This window comes from Nicotiana tomentosiformis, chromosome 8 (genome assembly GCF_000390325.3).
Source record: "Nicotiana tomentosiformis chromosome 8, ASM39032v3, whole genome shotgun sequence".
Taxonomy (NCBI): Eukaryota; Viridiplantae; Streptophyta; class Magnoliopsida; order Solanales; family Solanaceae; genus Nicotiana; species Nicotiana tomentosiformis.
Window position 1 is genome coordinate 39,717,957 of NC_090819.1, and position 14,364 is coordinate 39,732,320.

The 14,364-nt window shown below is 39.8% G+C and overlaps 1 protein-coding gene across 1 annotated transcript; it reads left to right on the forward strand.

Annotated features, from left to right (window-relative positions):
- The first annotated feature begins 3,360 nt into the window (after positions 1-3,360).
- On the forward strand, positions 3,361-4,353 carry LOC138897362 (uncharacterized). Its single transcript, XM_070183326.1, has one exon. It carries the CDS (start codon positions 3,361-3,363, stop codon positions 4,351-4,353), a length of 993 nt encoding a protein of 330 aa, XP_070039427.1.
- Positions 4,354-14,364: the final 10,011 nt, after the last annotated feature.

Consider the following 14,364-nt stretch of genomic DNA (forward strand, 5'->3'; position numbering starts at 1 on the left):
GGCGAATGTGGTAAGGGTTACCAATTATCCCAGCTGGTTGGCAAATATCGCCCAGTACCCAAGAAAGACGGAAAGATCAGGATATGCGTGGATTACCGAGATCTCAATAAAGCTAGTCCAAAGGACGACTTCACTTTACCAAATATCCACATCCTTATTGACAACTGCGCGAAGCATGAACTGGAGTCATTTGTGGATTGTTTCGCTAGGTACCACCAAATCTTGATGCACGAGGAAGCCGCAGAAAAGACAGTCTTCACCATACCTTGGGGAGTTTACTGTTATAGAGTCATGTCGTTCGGTCTCAAGAACACCGGTGCCACCTACATGAGGGCCATGACCACCCCTTTTCATGACATGATTCATAAGGAGATTGAAGTATATGTGGATGACGTCATCATCAGGTCTCGAAAGAGTTTAGAGCACCTGGACGATTTGAGGAAATTTTTCGAGCACCTGCAGATTTACAGTTTGAAATTGAATCCAGCAAAGTACGCGTTCGGAGTCCCTGCTGGAAAACTATTGGGCTTTATTGTAAGCAGGAAACGGATAGAACTGGACCCATCAAAAATCAAGGCCATTCAGGAATTGCCACCACCAATGAGTAAGAAAGATGTGATGATTTCTTGGGTAGACTAAAATACATCAATCGCTTCATAGCCCAGTCCACGGTAATCTGTGAACCCATTTTCAAGTTGCTGAAAAAGAATGCTGCCACAAAATGGATAGAAGAGTGCCAGAAAGCCTTCGACAGAATTAAGGAGTATCTGTCAAATCTACCAGTATTGGTTCCCCCTGAGCCCGGGAAGCCATTGTTACTATATCTATTAGTCTTGGATAACGCCTTCGGCTGTGTATTGGGACAACATGACAAAATTGGGAGAAAGGAGAAGGCCATCTACAACTTAAGTAAGAAGTTCACGCCATGCGAGGACAAATATACTGTCACGCCCAACCTGGGGGAGCGTGACCGGCGCTCAACCGAGATAACCTGGCCGAACAAGCCTGCTAGATTTCCTTATACCCAACACACCCATAAACGAAGAGAAGATAATTTCATTAATTAGCACCAAGAGGATTCATGAACAATACCCATTTTTCCATCACCATTAGTTACCTCATTTATAAAGTCTCAAAATACAAACACTTTCATAGTTTGAAGTGGAACAAGTGGTTCAAATACAACAAGATTAGTTTGACTTTCCCAACACCCATATATATAACACACACTGTGTCCAAGGAGCCTCTAATAGGTACAAAAGAGTACAATCATAGTGTCGGCAACAAGGCTCCGGCTATACCTCAAAACATAATACACACGGAATAAAAGATGCAAGACCCCAAAATGAAGTGGGGCTCACCAAGTCAACTAGGGAGAGAGTATACCACTAGCACTGGTCAATGGCTTCCGCTGTGGAACCACCTGCATCCTTTAAAGATGAAGTGCCCCCAACAAAAGGGACGTTAGTACATGTCGAATAGTACTAGTATGAAAACCAAACACCTATTCAAGGACTTGGAAATACAACATAAATTATGTTGAATTATGGTAACAATAAAAGGGTTAGATAGCCATTAAAGCCATAGCAAATTTATTCAGAGCTTTCAATAACCTTTATAATTTTAAGATGAGGATCCTTTGTAACCACCTTTACACAAAGCGGCTTCGCCGCCTCACCCCTATGCATGCGGGTGGAGGTGCAATCACAATGTCGTAAACTCTACACAAAGCGGCCCTGCCGCCTCACCCTAATGTATGCGGGTAGAGGTGTAACCACAATACCACAACTATACACAAAGAGGCCCTGCCACCTCACCCCACTGTATGCGGGTGTAGGTGTAACCACAATACCACAACTATACACAAAGCGGCCCTACCGCCTCACTCTAATGTATGCGGGTGGAGGTGTAGCCACAATAACAATCTCTACACAAGTTGGCAAAATAAATTTCATTTCAAATACGACTTGAAGTTATAACATTTAAATATGCAATCCATACTTTGAACACATTTTCAAATAGTAACACAACATAACAAGAACATTTGGAACACATATTGAACATATATCGTTTGTCACAACACCTATTCGGAATAATCAATTTATGATGAACAACTCGGGACTTACAAGGGTATTGTGGGGTTCAATTCTAAGAGAAGAGTTTAGCCAATATACCTCACTTTGAGCTTTCTTAATTTACTACAATTTTCCGGGAATCTTAGCAACTTCAATCTATTTAAAAACATAACAAAAATTGAACCATAATTAGAAAGAAGTTCATGGTCCAGCTCATTGGAGCATTTCATCAAACATTAAGTGTGCAATTTTAGCTACAAGGTTCTTCTATAAGATTTTCTTCACTTCACAACCCAATATTTACCCATTTGAACTCAAAAATCTTCCCACAAACCCTTTAGGCACATGCATGTATATATAATACTCTCACACCCAAGAATCATACCCCCAATCACCCATCTTTTACCCCAAACTCAAAATTGAAGACTAGGGTTAGAACCTTACCTCTTGGGTGAAGATCTTGTGAGCTTTCTTGTTGAATTTCAAGGCTTGAGCAAGATTTTGATGAACAATTAGCTAGGTCTTCTCTTTCTCTCTCTAAGATACTCTCACCTCTCTCTAAAAATATCAGATTTTCCTCTTCAAAATGACCCTTTAGGACTATTTATCGATATAGGGTCGGGTTATAAAAACTAAAAATTGGACCTTGTGATTCCAAGTCTGAGATCGCAGAGTGGACTGCAGAACAACTATGCGGTCTGCAAATTTAAGCGCGGAAATGATCTCCAAAAACTAGGTTGTTTTGGGTTGGGTCTAAGGCAGGTCTGCGGTCCGCAGACCAATTCTCCGGTCGCAGATTTGACCGCAGAATCACCCAACAAATTTCTTCACACAAAATATGCGATGAAAAGCGCAGAATGTGTTTGTGATCGCATAATTTACCGTATAATATCATCCAAAATCCGCCCAATTCTCTGCTTCACTCTATTGCGATTCTGTGGCTCGCAAGAGTGATTCTGCGGCCACATTGTGGATCGCAGAAATGCCCTATCCTGCCAAAAAAAATTTCACCTCCCCAACGCACTGTTCAACCCAAAAAGTATGTACTGCGTCGAGCTTGCGAGCCGCGAAGAATTTCTTCAATCCTTAAACGCAATAGCCTACCTCAACACCAAGAAATCCCGGGTTTTTAGGTAAACTTTTACGGGGCCTTACATATACTTTGACAGAATGCACTTGTTGTGCTCTAACTTAGATCACCTAGAAACTAAGGCATTAAATGTCAGCATACATTACGCATCTAATATCTCGGCTCGACCCACTCAAGTACATCTTCCAGAAGATGATGCCGACCGAAAAGCTCGCTAAATGGAAAATTCTCCTCAACAAATTTGACATTGTGTACATAACTCAAAAAGCTATCAAGTGTCAAGCTTTAGCTGACCACCTCGTAGAGAATCCAGTGGATGGGGATTATGAGCCACTCACTACGTATTTTCTTGATGAAGAAGTATTATTTGCTGGGGAAAATATTGCAAAATCATACCCTGGATGGAGAATGTTTTTAGATGGAGAAACAAACTTTAAAAGAGTCAGAATTGGGGCAGTCCTAATTTCGGAATCCGGACAGCACTATCCAACATTTGCAAAGATAAGATTCCCTTGTACCAATAATATGGCTGAATACGAAGCGTGCATCCTTGGGATCAAAATGGCAGTTGACATGAACGTCAAAGAACTTTTGGTCATAGGGGATTCCGATCTATTGATACACCAATTCCAAGGGGAATGGTCCACCAAAAATGTCAAGATCCTTCCGTACCTACACTACGTGAAAGAGCTATGCAAGAAGCTCACAAAGATTGAGTTCAAGCTCGTTCCCAGGATTCAGAACGAGTTTGCCGACACCCTTGCAACTCTATCATCCATGATTCAGCATCCAGACAAGAACTACATCGACCCTATCGAGGTAGAGATCAGGGATGAACATGCCTATTGCTTTCATGTAGATGAAGAGCCAGATGGTAAGCCATGGTATCACGACATCAGGAAATTCCTTGCAACTGGAGAATACCCAGAGAATGCTACTAATAGTCAAAAGCGAGCCCTCAGGAGGTTGGCGAACCACGTTTTCCTCAATGGGGAAGTCCTGTACAGGAGGACCCCATATTTAGGTTTGTTGAGATGTGTAGATGCTGCCAAGTCAACTGGGTTATTGGAAGAAATACATGCAGGCACGTGTGAATCCCACATGGACGGGTTCACATTAGCCAAGAAGATCTTGAGAGCTGGATACTTTTGGATGACTATGGAAAGCGATAGTATCCGCTACGTATAGAAGTGTCACCAGTTCCAGATTCGCGGGGATTTCATCCGGGTTCTGCTAAATGAGTTCAACGTGATGGGTTGATCTTAGCCACTCGCCGGTTGAGGCATGGACGTGATTGGACCCATAGAGCCCGCCGCATCAAATGGGATTCGCTTCATCTCGGTAGCTATCGACTACTTCACTAAATGGGTCAAAGCATCTACCTACAAGGCCGTCACAAAGAAGGTAGTGGCAGATTTCATTCGAAACAACATTGTCTGCAGATTCGGGATACTAGAGTCTATCATCACTGACAACACTGCTAACCTGAATAGCGACCTCATGAGAGAAATCTGCGAGAAGTTCAGGATCGTCCACCGCAACTCCATTGCCTACAGACCACAAATGAATGGGGGCAGTTGATGCAGCCAACAAGAATATCAAGAGGATTCTACGAAAGATAGTGGACGATCACAGGCAATGGAATGAGAAACTATCTTTCGCCTTACTTGGTTATTGGACCACCATGAGAACATCCATTGGGGAAACACTGTACATGTTAGTATGCGGAACTGAAGTTGTGATACCCCCATAAGTTAAGATACCATCTTTAAGGGTCATTCAAGAGGCCAAGTTAGATGACGCAGAGTGGATACGAGCCAGACAGGAGCAACTCATGCTCATCGACGAGAAAAGAATGATGCAGTATGTCATGGTTAGCTATATCAGAATAGGATGGCCAGTGCATTTAACAATAGAGTGAAGCCTTGTCAGTTCACACCGGGGTAGTTGGTCCTGAGAAAATCTTTCCCCACCAAGAGGAAGCCAAAGGAAAGTTCGCACCAAACTGGAAAGGTCCTTATGTGGTTCACCGAGTATTATAGGGTGGAGCTCTAATCTTGGCAGAAATGGATGGAAGAATCAACACGAAGCCCATCAACTCAGACACAATCTCGAGATACTATGTTTGAAGACAAATAGAGTTAGGTTCTTGCTGTAACAGAACTACGTTCAACCTGACTTCTCATGGAGGGATACGTAGGCAACCCATGTAGGGTTCGATTTCTCTCCCACTTTTCTTTTGTAATAGAAAAACCAAATATCACTTTTGTACGTTACTCTGGAACTACGCCGACTTGATTTCCTCAGAAAGGAATATGTAGGCAATCCTCATCATATTCAGTCATCTTTGGTAATTAAACTACGTTCTGGCCTGATTCCATTTGGATATGTAGGCAGCCTGAGTCAGACTCAGCCATTTCATGCTTAATATCATCATTTTTGCATCTATTATAATCGAACTATGTCTTGACCAGATTCTATATGGATACGTAGGCTGCCTGAGTCAGGCTCATTCATCTTCATCATATTTTGTCATCATCTATGAACTACGTTCAGACCTGATTCCATTGTAGATACGTAAGCAACCTGAAAGGGTTCGGTCATAACCTTAAGGAAAACCTTTGTAATGCATTAGTTTGAATAGGACGCAATCGCAACGGCAAGCAACCACGTCATCAAACATCACGAAGGATCGACATCAACGGGACAAAGTTTTTAAGAAGAGACGCTCGCGTGTGGAGAACTTTTTGTAGCATGTCATAATCCAGACCGACAACATTTGTCTTAAAATAAAGCTTTTCAAAATTATTTTTCTAAAGATATAGTAATTTGTTCTACCTATCGATCTTCTTGGCGTAACCATATCAAAGGCCGGGGCTAACCAACACTGTGGTCGACACAAACCAACCTCCCCGCTCCCACTAAGAATTTTTCTTTGAGTGTAGGGTCAACAGGAAGCAAGGAAGCGTTGAGACCACACTGGGGCAAATAATGAATCTACCACCTTCCTAGGATTATCTTCTCTTTACTCCCTTATTTAAATTTTCTGGTACAGCTAAAGCTAATCTTTGAATCCTTTGCAGGTACCTTGGAGTCTGACCGCTGATACGAAAAAGGCATTGTATATAGCAAATCGTCTACTCAACCAATCAGAGCACCTTGTACAAAACGAACCATTGGCTTCACCAATTGAAACCCCTGTATATAGAAAACTGCCTTCTCAACCAATCAGAGCACCTTTTACAAACGAGCCGTCGGCTTCACCAATTGAACTCCTGTATATGGAAAACCGTCAGCTCAATCGATCGGAGTGCCCTGTACAAATCAAACGTCGGTTTTGCCAATCAGAGCCTTATATATAGCAAGCTGTTTATTCTACCAACGGAACAATCCACACTGTCACTCCATTGCAACGGAGGCCAGAATAGACATTCGCAAACCTCGTCACCGACATTCTGCCAATCGATGGTCGCAACTTAGCTTCGCAGTCAAACGTATCTCTTGGGCAAGCTTTTCTTTCCTTTGCTATTACTTTGAATGTTTTGATGTTTTGATGTTTTGCTCCTGCGACTTCAGGCATGATTATGGTTTAAAGTCAATCACTCCCAAGCGGAGATTATTTTATATTTTTTAATGCAAAGCTCTCCCAACAAGCGGAGACGTACTCCACGAATCAAGTTCTCCCAACAAGCGGAGACATTTCCTCAGTGCAAAGCTCTCCCAACAAGAGGAGACGCACTCTACAAGTCAAGCTCTCCCAACAAGTGGAGACATTTTTCAATGCTCTGACAGCTGCGGAATGGTACATAACTCGGCTAACAAATCGAGTCAAGATCAAGTATCCCAATATCCCGATCCCAAAGAACGGCTCTCCGGCAGCCAGTGATCATCATTCCTGCATCATTTACATCACATCTTAATATATTATGCATTGCAATATATGGGTATATGTGTATTTCAATTTTTTGTAGGAACAATTATCGCAACGTGGAACTCTTTCTACGCAGCAAACCAAACTACAACACTATGAGGGACAACAAACTCATTAGCGGGCCAAGGATCCAAGTTCAAACATAAAACGACTAGTGGAACTCTAAATCTTCAAATCCTTCAAGTCAAGCAGCAAATTCAAGCCATCGCCAGTGCCTAGTCCTCTGTCTCGCTGTATCGTCATAATACGATACTGGGGTAGTTCCTGCGAGTATCGCTTCCTCAAAAATCTTCACTCCAGAACTACATGAGGCCTGATCCTCCTTAAGCTCGAGGTATGTAAGCAAACCAAAGCCAAAATTCGGCCCTTAATTCCTCCAAAATCTTCCTGAAATCTTCCTTAACTCTCCCTAAATCCTGCTATCCATAATCTTCCTTAAATCCATATGTCGCTCCTGCAATGCATGCCTAAAGTCGGAACAAAATTGGCATTGGTTCAATTTCTTTGCCTGAAAACTCTTTCATCGTCTCCGGCCAAAGAAGGGCCGCTGTTGACGGCCCATTTTGACCCTCCCTTTTAAAATTAATTTAGTTATACTTAATAATTTTCGATGAATGTTTTGAAAGTACTTTTATCAATAAATACTTATTTTACAAAATTAACTAGGTATTAGTAGTTTTGAAATTAATAACTTAGTTTCAGTATTATGTTAATATACTTATCATTTTTAGATTATTAAAATAAAATACACCACATAGGTTTTATAATTAATTTAGCGAATTATTTTTCAATTTTAGTTAAATAGGTCACTATGTTAATAATTTGAAGTTAGTGTCATAATTTAGAAGATAAAGTATTTTGTAAACAATTACAATAATTAGTATTATATTTGATAATTATAATTTTACTACATTTTATTAGAAATTAATTAAGTTTAATAAAATCAATTTTAGAAGGGGTTAAAACTAAAGGGGCTACAATTGCAATTCATAATTAAAATACAAGTGGCTATTTTCTAAATTAATTCCAGCTCAAAGACAAGCCCAATCCGAAAAATACCCAGTCCAAACACCCCATCTCTTTTCATATTGGCAATCCGGGTCACTCTCCCTAAACCAATCATAACCTGCCACGTCACTCACCTATCTCACTCACAAAGAAAGCACAATGAATCTGGACCATTGATCTATCAGATCAACGGGCCGCGTTTTATCCTCATTTTTTCTTTAATTTTAGTACTCCACCAGACTCAATCTTAGCCGTCCAAATCCAACAATCCAACGGTCGTGACTTTTTTACATTTTAATTCTTTAATGCCCAAATTATTAGGGTCGTTGATCAATAGATCCAACGGTCCAGATTCCATCTCTCACTCTTAAACCTAAAGACCAGCCCCCAATACCCCAAAACCCTAAATCATTTCCCTAAACACTCAGCCGCCCCCCTTTCCTCTTCTTCTCTCATCTCTCTCAAACCCATAGACCCATCAATCACCCAAACCTTGCACTAATTAGATCAAGGTCATGAATTCATCAAAGAATCATTCTTTTTGTCTTCCCTAACCGTGAATCCTGCTGATACCTTCCCCCTTTGTCATTGCACTTCAAAATTCCTCAAATTCGAACCCTAACCTTCAAAGACGAAACCCCAACTCACCATCGATCTTTGAAATCCATGGCATGCATAGCCGTCCGTTCTGTCTCTGTACTATGAAACTCATCACTCTCTTTCCATTCTCATCATTTAATCTCAATAGCCCTAATATCGAAGTCATAGACCTAAGTATGAAATCTCAAATCATCTTATATTTTCTTATGCTCTTTCAAATCAAGGCGCATGGGAGCCACCTCAGAACCTCATTATGACTATTCGAGGTCCAGAGGTCAAATGCAATGACCTCTGGACATTGGGGCTTTACCCGATGGGTTTTTCCTTCAACGGTTAACTTCCCTCCTCTCAGGTAAAATCCCTAACGATTTCCCCCTCCGTCTCTCTGATTTTTACTCGCATATGCTTGTATCATCTAGTAATCGTCATCTTCTACTACTGAATTTGAATGTGTTGAAACCCTAAGCCATTAATGGCACTATAAAAGGGGCTTTCAATGCTCTCACCAACCAGACATAAGACACAATAAAAACCTAACATCTTCAACTTTCTGAGCTAACATACTCAATAGACAAAAAAGCTATCATGAAATTACTTAGAAAATCTCGCTTTTAATTCTGAGTAGTAAATTTAGCTAGGGTTCTAATTAGTTTCTGGTTTCTATATAATTGTGAGTATTGCACTGGTCAGGGGAGTTCTTGATTCTATACGGCTAAACAAGAGCCTTTTGTTTGGTTTGCTGCTCAAGAGGAGGTCAGTATGCATCCATCATCTCTCTCTTAATTGCTTCATTTGAAAATCATGAATGTGTTATTGTTTTCCTGATTAACTGCTTAGTCTATAATGTTTATTTAGCCTTTAATTGTTTATTTTGGTTCACTATGACTTGTTAATGATCTATGATAAGTTGTTGTATTTTTCTAATGTTAATTAGGTGGCTGTGTGACTTTAATATCCTCAATTTCTGTATTGAACCTATGTGTTTAATTTGCTTAACCTGATGATTTCTCACATATGCCTAGGACCTCAGACCTTACTCTAATGTTTTGTTATAATCTTCATGCTGCATTTTGAGTTCTGTTTCACTTAATGTTCTGTTATAACCTTCATGCTTATCATGCTGTATTGTGAATTCTGTTCTACTTAATGTTCAATTATAAGTCCTCATGATTCATCATGTTATATTATCCTGAGTTCTGTTACTCTGTATTTAGGTTCTGCTATAGTCATCATGTTTAACATGCAACACCCTTCTAAATTCTCCTATCCTACCTAGGCTTTTGTGTTTATCATGCCATATTCTTTGAGTTCTGTTATGCTTAGGGTTGTTGTTGCAGTCTTCATGTTCATCATTTTCATATTCTTTGAGTTCTCTCATGCTATACTTAGGGTTGTTATTGCAGTCTCCATATTTATCATGCTATGCTCTTTTGCGTTCTATCATGCTAAATTTGGGATGTTGTTAGATAACTTTAGCTAGGGTATATATGAAATACAAAGGATAACCTTGCCTCACTAGGTTAAGGCTTGTGAAACCTGAGTGTTTAAAATGCTTTCATAAATGTTTATTAGTCCTTAAGTATCCTTTGAATCCCCCTCATGAATGTTGTACATCCATGTCTTACTGTTAGCTTGTAAACAATCATACTGGGATGGATTTTCCTTTGAATATCAATAGTATTTGTCATGATCAGTGTATCTCCTGTGAATCCGACTATAGTTGTGCATGCTGATTATTTCTGTAATCTGAATATGACTCCATCATGCTTAACTATTCAACCAAGCCTGTGTAGCTGATTTAAGTCTGTTAAGTGTGATGTTTCCCCTATCCTTAACCCATAATGATACTGACAACCTGATTCTTCGATGTTTGGGACTCATATTGTCTTGTGAGGTCATAATCTTTGATTGAAATCTCTGTATGTGTGGGAGTTTGGTATGAATTTTTGTTTATCCTTCATGACTTCACATTTTTAAAGACTGTCAGTGATTTCGTTTAGTCTTTGTTTGAGAATTTTATATATGGATATGTATACAATGTTGTGTTCTTTGAGAACTCAGGCCCAAGTCCAGCTTTACTATAGTCCAAGGGTCTGACGTCGCTCGTCATTATTACTGCTGGGTCTGCTTTTTGAGGCCTAAACCTCCCAGAGTCACTTCTTTCCCTTCACCTCTTTACTTACTATTTTGTCATTCTTCAGTTGCACTATATCATTGCTCATTGCTGTTTTCCTGTTGTTATATCTCACTATGTATATGACAATCATATATTGGATTGAATGTTTACCCTTATCCTTTTAATTCATAGAATGATTTAGGCAAGCCTTAAAGAACTTAGGATTAGAAAGAAGCCTTAGTTAGCGATTAATTCTATAGCTACTAATCACTAGCTTATTATAAATTCATTATGCCTCGCTAACCTTCTCCTCAAAGATTTTTGAAATCCAAAGGTTTAACAAAGGTGGCAGCCCTCTTTTCAAAGAGAAAAAAAACAGAATTGTCGCGATTTAATCTTACAAAAAGGGAATCAACTATTTCGAAGGATTAAGGTGTTGCTGACCCTAAAACAAAGGCTTTCAAATAGTTTTCTACTTCAAAACCAAGGTATTTATTAGGATCATTTTCATAACACTTTTACCACATTAGGATGACATGAACCTCCATGATTTAGGAAACATAATGCTATAACTTGGCTTCCATTTTACATGTATACAAACATTTCCATCTTTCGAAGTTCTCTTTTTTAACCTTATATACTAACACTAATTTCATAAAGGCTTTTCTTTAAATCCATCCTCTTTAACCATACTCTCCCCTTATAGATATTATGTCCTAATATATGAGCTATACCCTTAGAACATTAGTTAAGGCATAATACAAATAATTAATTCCAAATCTAGTCTAAGTCCTATGGAGCTACCTCAAGTAGATTTTAAGGGGTGCCTAACACCTTCCCCTTAGAAGAACAAGAACCCTTACCCATGATCTCACAGTTTAGCAGACTAATAAAGAATATAACCTTTAGTAATTAAATAGGTACCCTAGTATACCTTTAAATATTAGGTGGCGACTCTCTTTCATCAACAACAGAGAAACCACAAATTGAATCTTGTTTTGACTAGTGCAAGATAGGGTGCAACAACGAGTATCATGTATAATTCTTGCTTCAATTACCTCGCCGAGGTTAGTTATGATACTTGCTGAGTACGTGGGGTCGATTGTACTCATACTATACTCTACACTTAACTGTGCAGATCCAGGTGTTGGACCGAGCCACCAGTAGCTGAGTCTTGTTGTTGAGTTATCTTTAGAGAGATGAGGTAGAGCTGTATCTCGACCGCAATCTTGGCATCTTTTTTCATTTTGTACTATTGTCATTCATTCAGACAGTATTGTTATTTGGCATTTCAAACTTTATTTTTGTTTTAGAGCTCATGACTTAGTATTTACCAGTTCATGGGTTTTTATTATGTATCGATGCTATTATGTTATGTTGATGGCTTTATACCTGTATTATTTACTTAGCATGGTTGATTTTGACGTGATTTTTGTCATGGAATGGTTTTCACCATGTCATGCTATTCTGGATTGTCATGCTAAGACAGTGACATTGGCGATGCTGGAATTGCCTAGGGTTGAGTGGAAAGGTTCCCTGGATTATGTTCCTAGTAGAGTGAATTTATACTTGAAGGCTTAACAGATGGTTGAGAAGGGATGTTTGGCATATTTGGCCTTTGTGAGGGATGTTGGTGTTGATTCTCCTACCATTGAGTTTGTTCTGGTAGTGTGAGACTTTCTGGATGTGTTTCCAACAGACCTACCGGGCATACCACCCGACAAGAATATTGATTTCGGTATTGACCTAGTGTCGAGCACTCAACCCATCTCTATTCCTCTGTATTGTGTGGCACTAGCAGAGTTGAAGGAATTGAAAGAACTGCTTCAAGAGTTACTTGATAAGGGATTCATTAGGCCTAGTTTATTGCCTTGGGGAGCGCTGGTTCTGTTTGTAAAGAAGAATGATGGTACTATGCAGATGTGCATTGATAACAGGTAGTTGAACAAAGTTACAAATAAGAACAAGTACCCATTGTCGTGCATTGATAACTTATTAGACCAGCTTCAGGGATCTAGAGTATTTTCGAAGATTGATTTGAGGTCTGGGTATCATAAGTTGAAGATTCAGGATTTTGATATTCTAAAGACGACATTCAGGACCCGCTATGCTCACTACGAGTTCCTTGTGATGTCATTTGTGTCACGTCCCAAACCTGGGGAGGCGTGGCTGGCACCCGGTTCCGTGCTGGCCCGAGCGAACCACTATGTAACTCACTATTTTTCTTCTGCAACTATCATGGGCCAACATGGCCACAACTCGTAATTTATAACAAAAAAAGTGGGAAAACGTTGTATCAATGAACCATCATTCTTAATACATGAATAAATACGTGCCATCAAGGCCTCTTACATATTGTACATAATGAACCTATGTCTACAAAGCCTCTAAGATTATTCGACATCAAATGGGACAAGGTACCGGCCTACCCATAAGTCTGTAGCAAAACTCTGACATAATGACTTATAGACTCGGCTGCACTCCGAATGAGGTGGAGTCTTACCGATCCTTCACTGAGTGCTAACCTTGCCTATTATGAGGGCTTGTCAAACTGATTATCTATACCTGCAGGCATGAATGTAGTGTCCCCAACAAAAGGACGCCAATAAGAATAATGTACTGAGTATGTAAGGCAGAACTGAAACATATCTATAAGTCAACATTAATTAAAGAAATATAAGAATCAACCTGAATCTCTGTATATGCATACTTACTATACTTATATATATAATGCTTCTCTTTGAGACTATTATCTATATCGTATGATGCATGACTGCCCAACTGATCAGTGGTAACTGCCCGACCGATCGTAGCGCGGTGGTAAATTCATGACTACCCGACCGGCCGTAGCTCGATGGTAAATGTGTAACTGCCCAACCGGCCTTAGCTCGGTGGTAAATGCATGACTGCCCAACCGGAGCTCGGTGGTAAATGTGTAACTTCCCAACCAGTCGTAGCTCGGTGGTAAATGCATGACTGCTCGACCGGCCGTAGCTCGATGGTAAATGCATTAAGATGCATGTATCACTATATTATAAACATTAGCATCTTTATCATATACCTCAATAGATACTTAGGAACGTACTTAGACATACTTGAATATAACTTTACAGGAATGAATAACATAGACATCCTTAACTGCTAAGAGTAGAACCATTTATGGAATAGCATTACGTTTACGTATCGTTACTTGGATCATGCCAAAAGAAGAAAGGATTAGCCTTAACCTACCTGAGCCGATTCTCTTGACAATCCCTGTAACACACGTCTTTTGCGAAAAACACGTAACGGCAGATCGAAGTAGGAAAAAATCCGTATGATATTCTTGAGAAACATTGTACCGTGCTCTATTAGAATTTCATCACACGTTGCTAGACATATGGAGTATCATGAATGTATGTTTTTGCTATGTTTCTAAAGTAAGAGACTCCCCAACAATGGAAGAAAAGATTTCCGCCTCCTTTCTATATCTCAAATTTACAAAAGAATTATAACATGAAGGCTTAAGGCTTCCATTTCATGTGTAAGCAAGGCACACCAAGTT

Excerpts from the sequence above, each read along its gene's own strand:
- LOC138897362 (XM_070183326.1), top strand. The coding sequence starts at position 3,361 with ATGCCGACCGAAAAGCTCGCTAAATGGAAAATTCTCCTCAACAAATTT.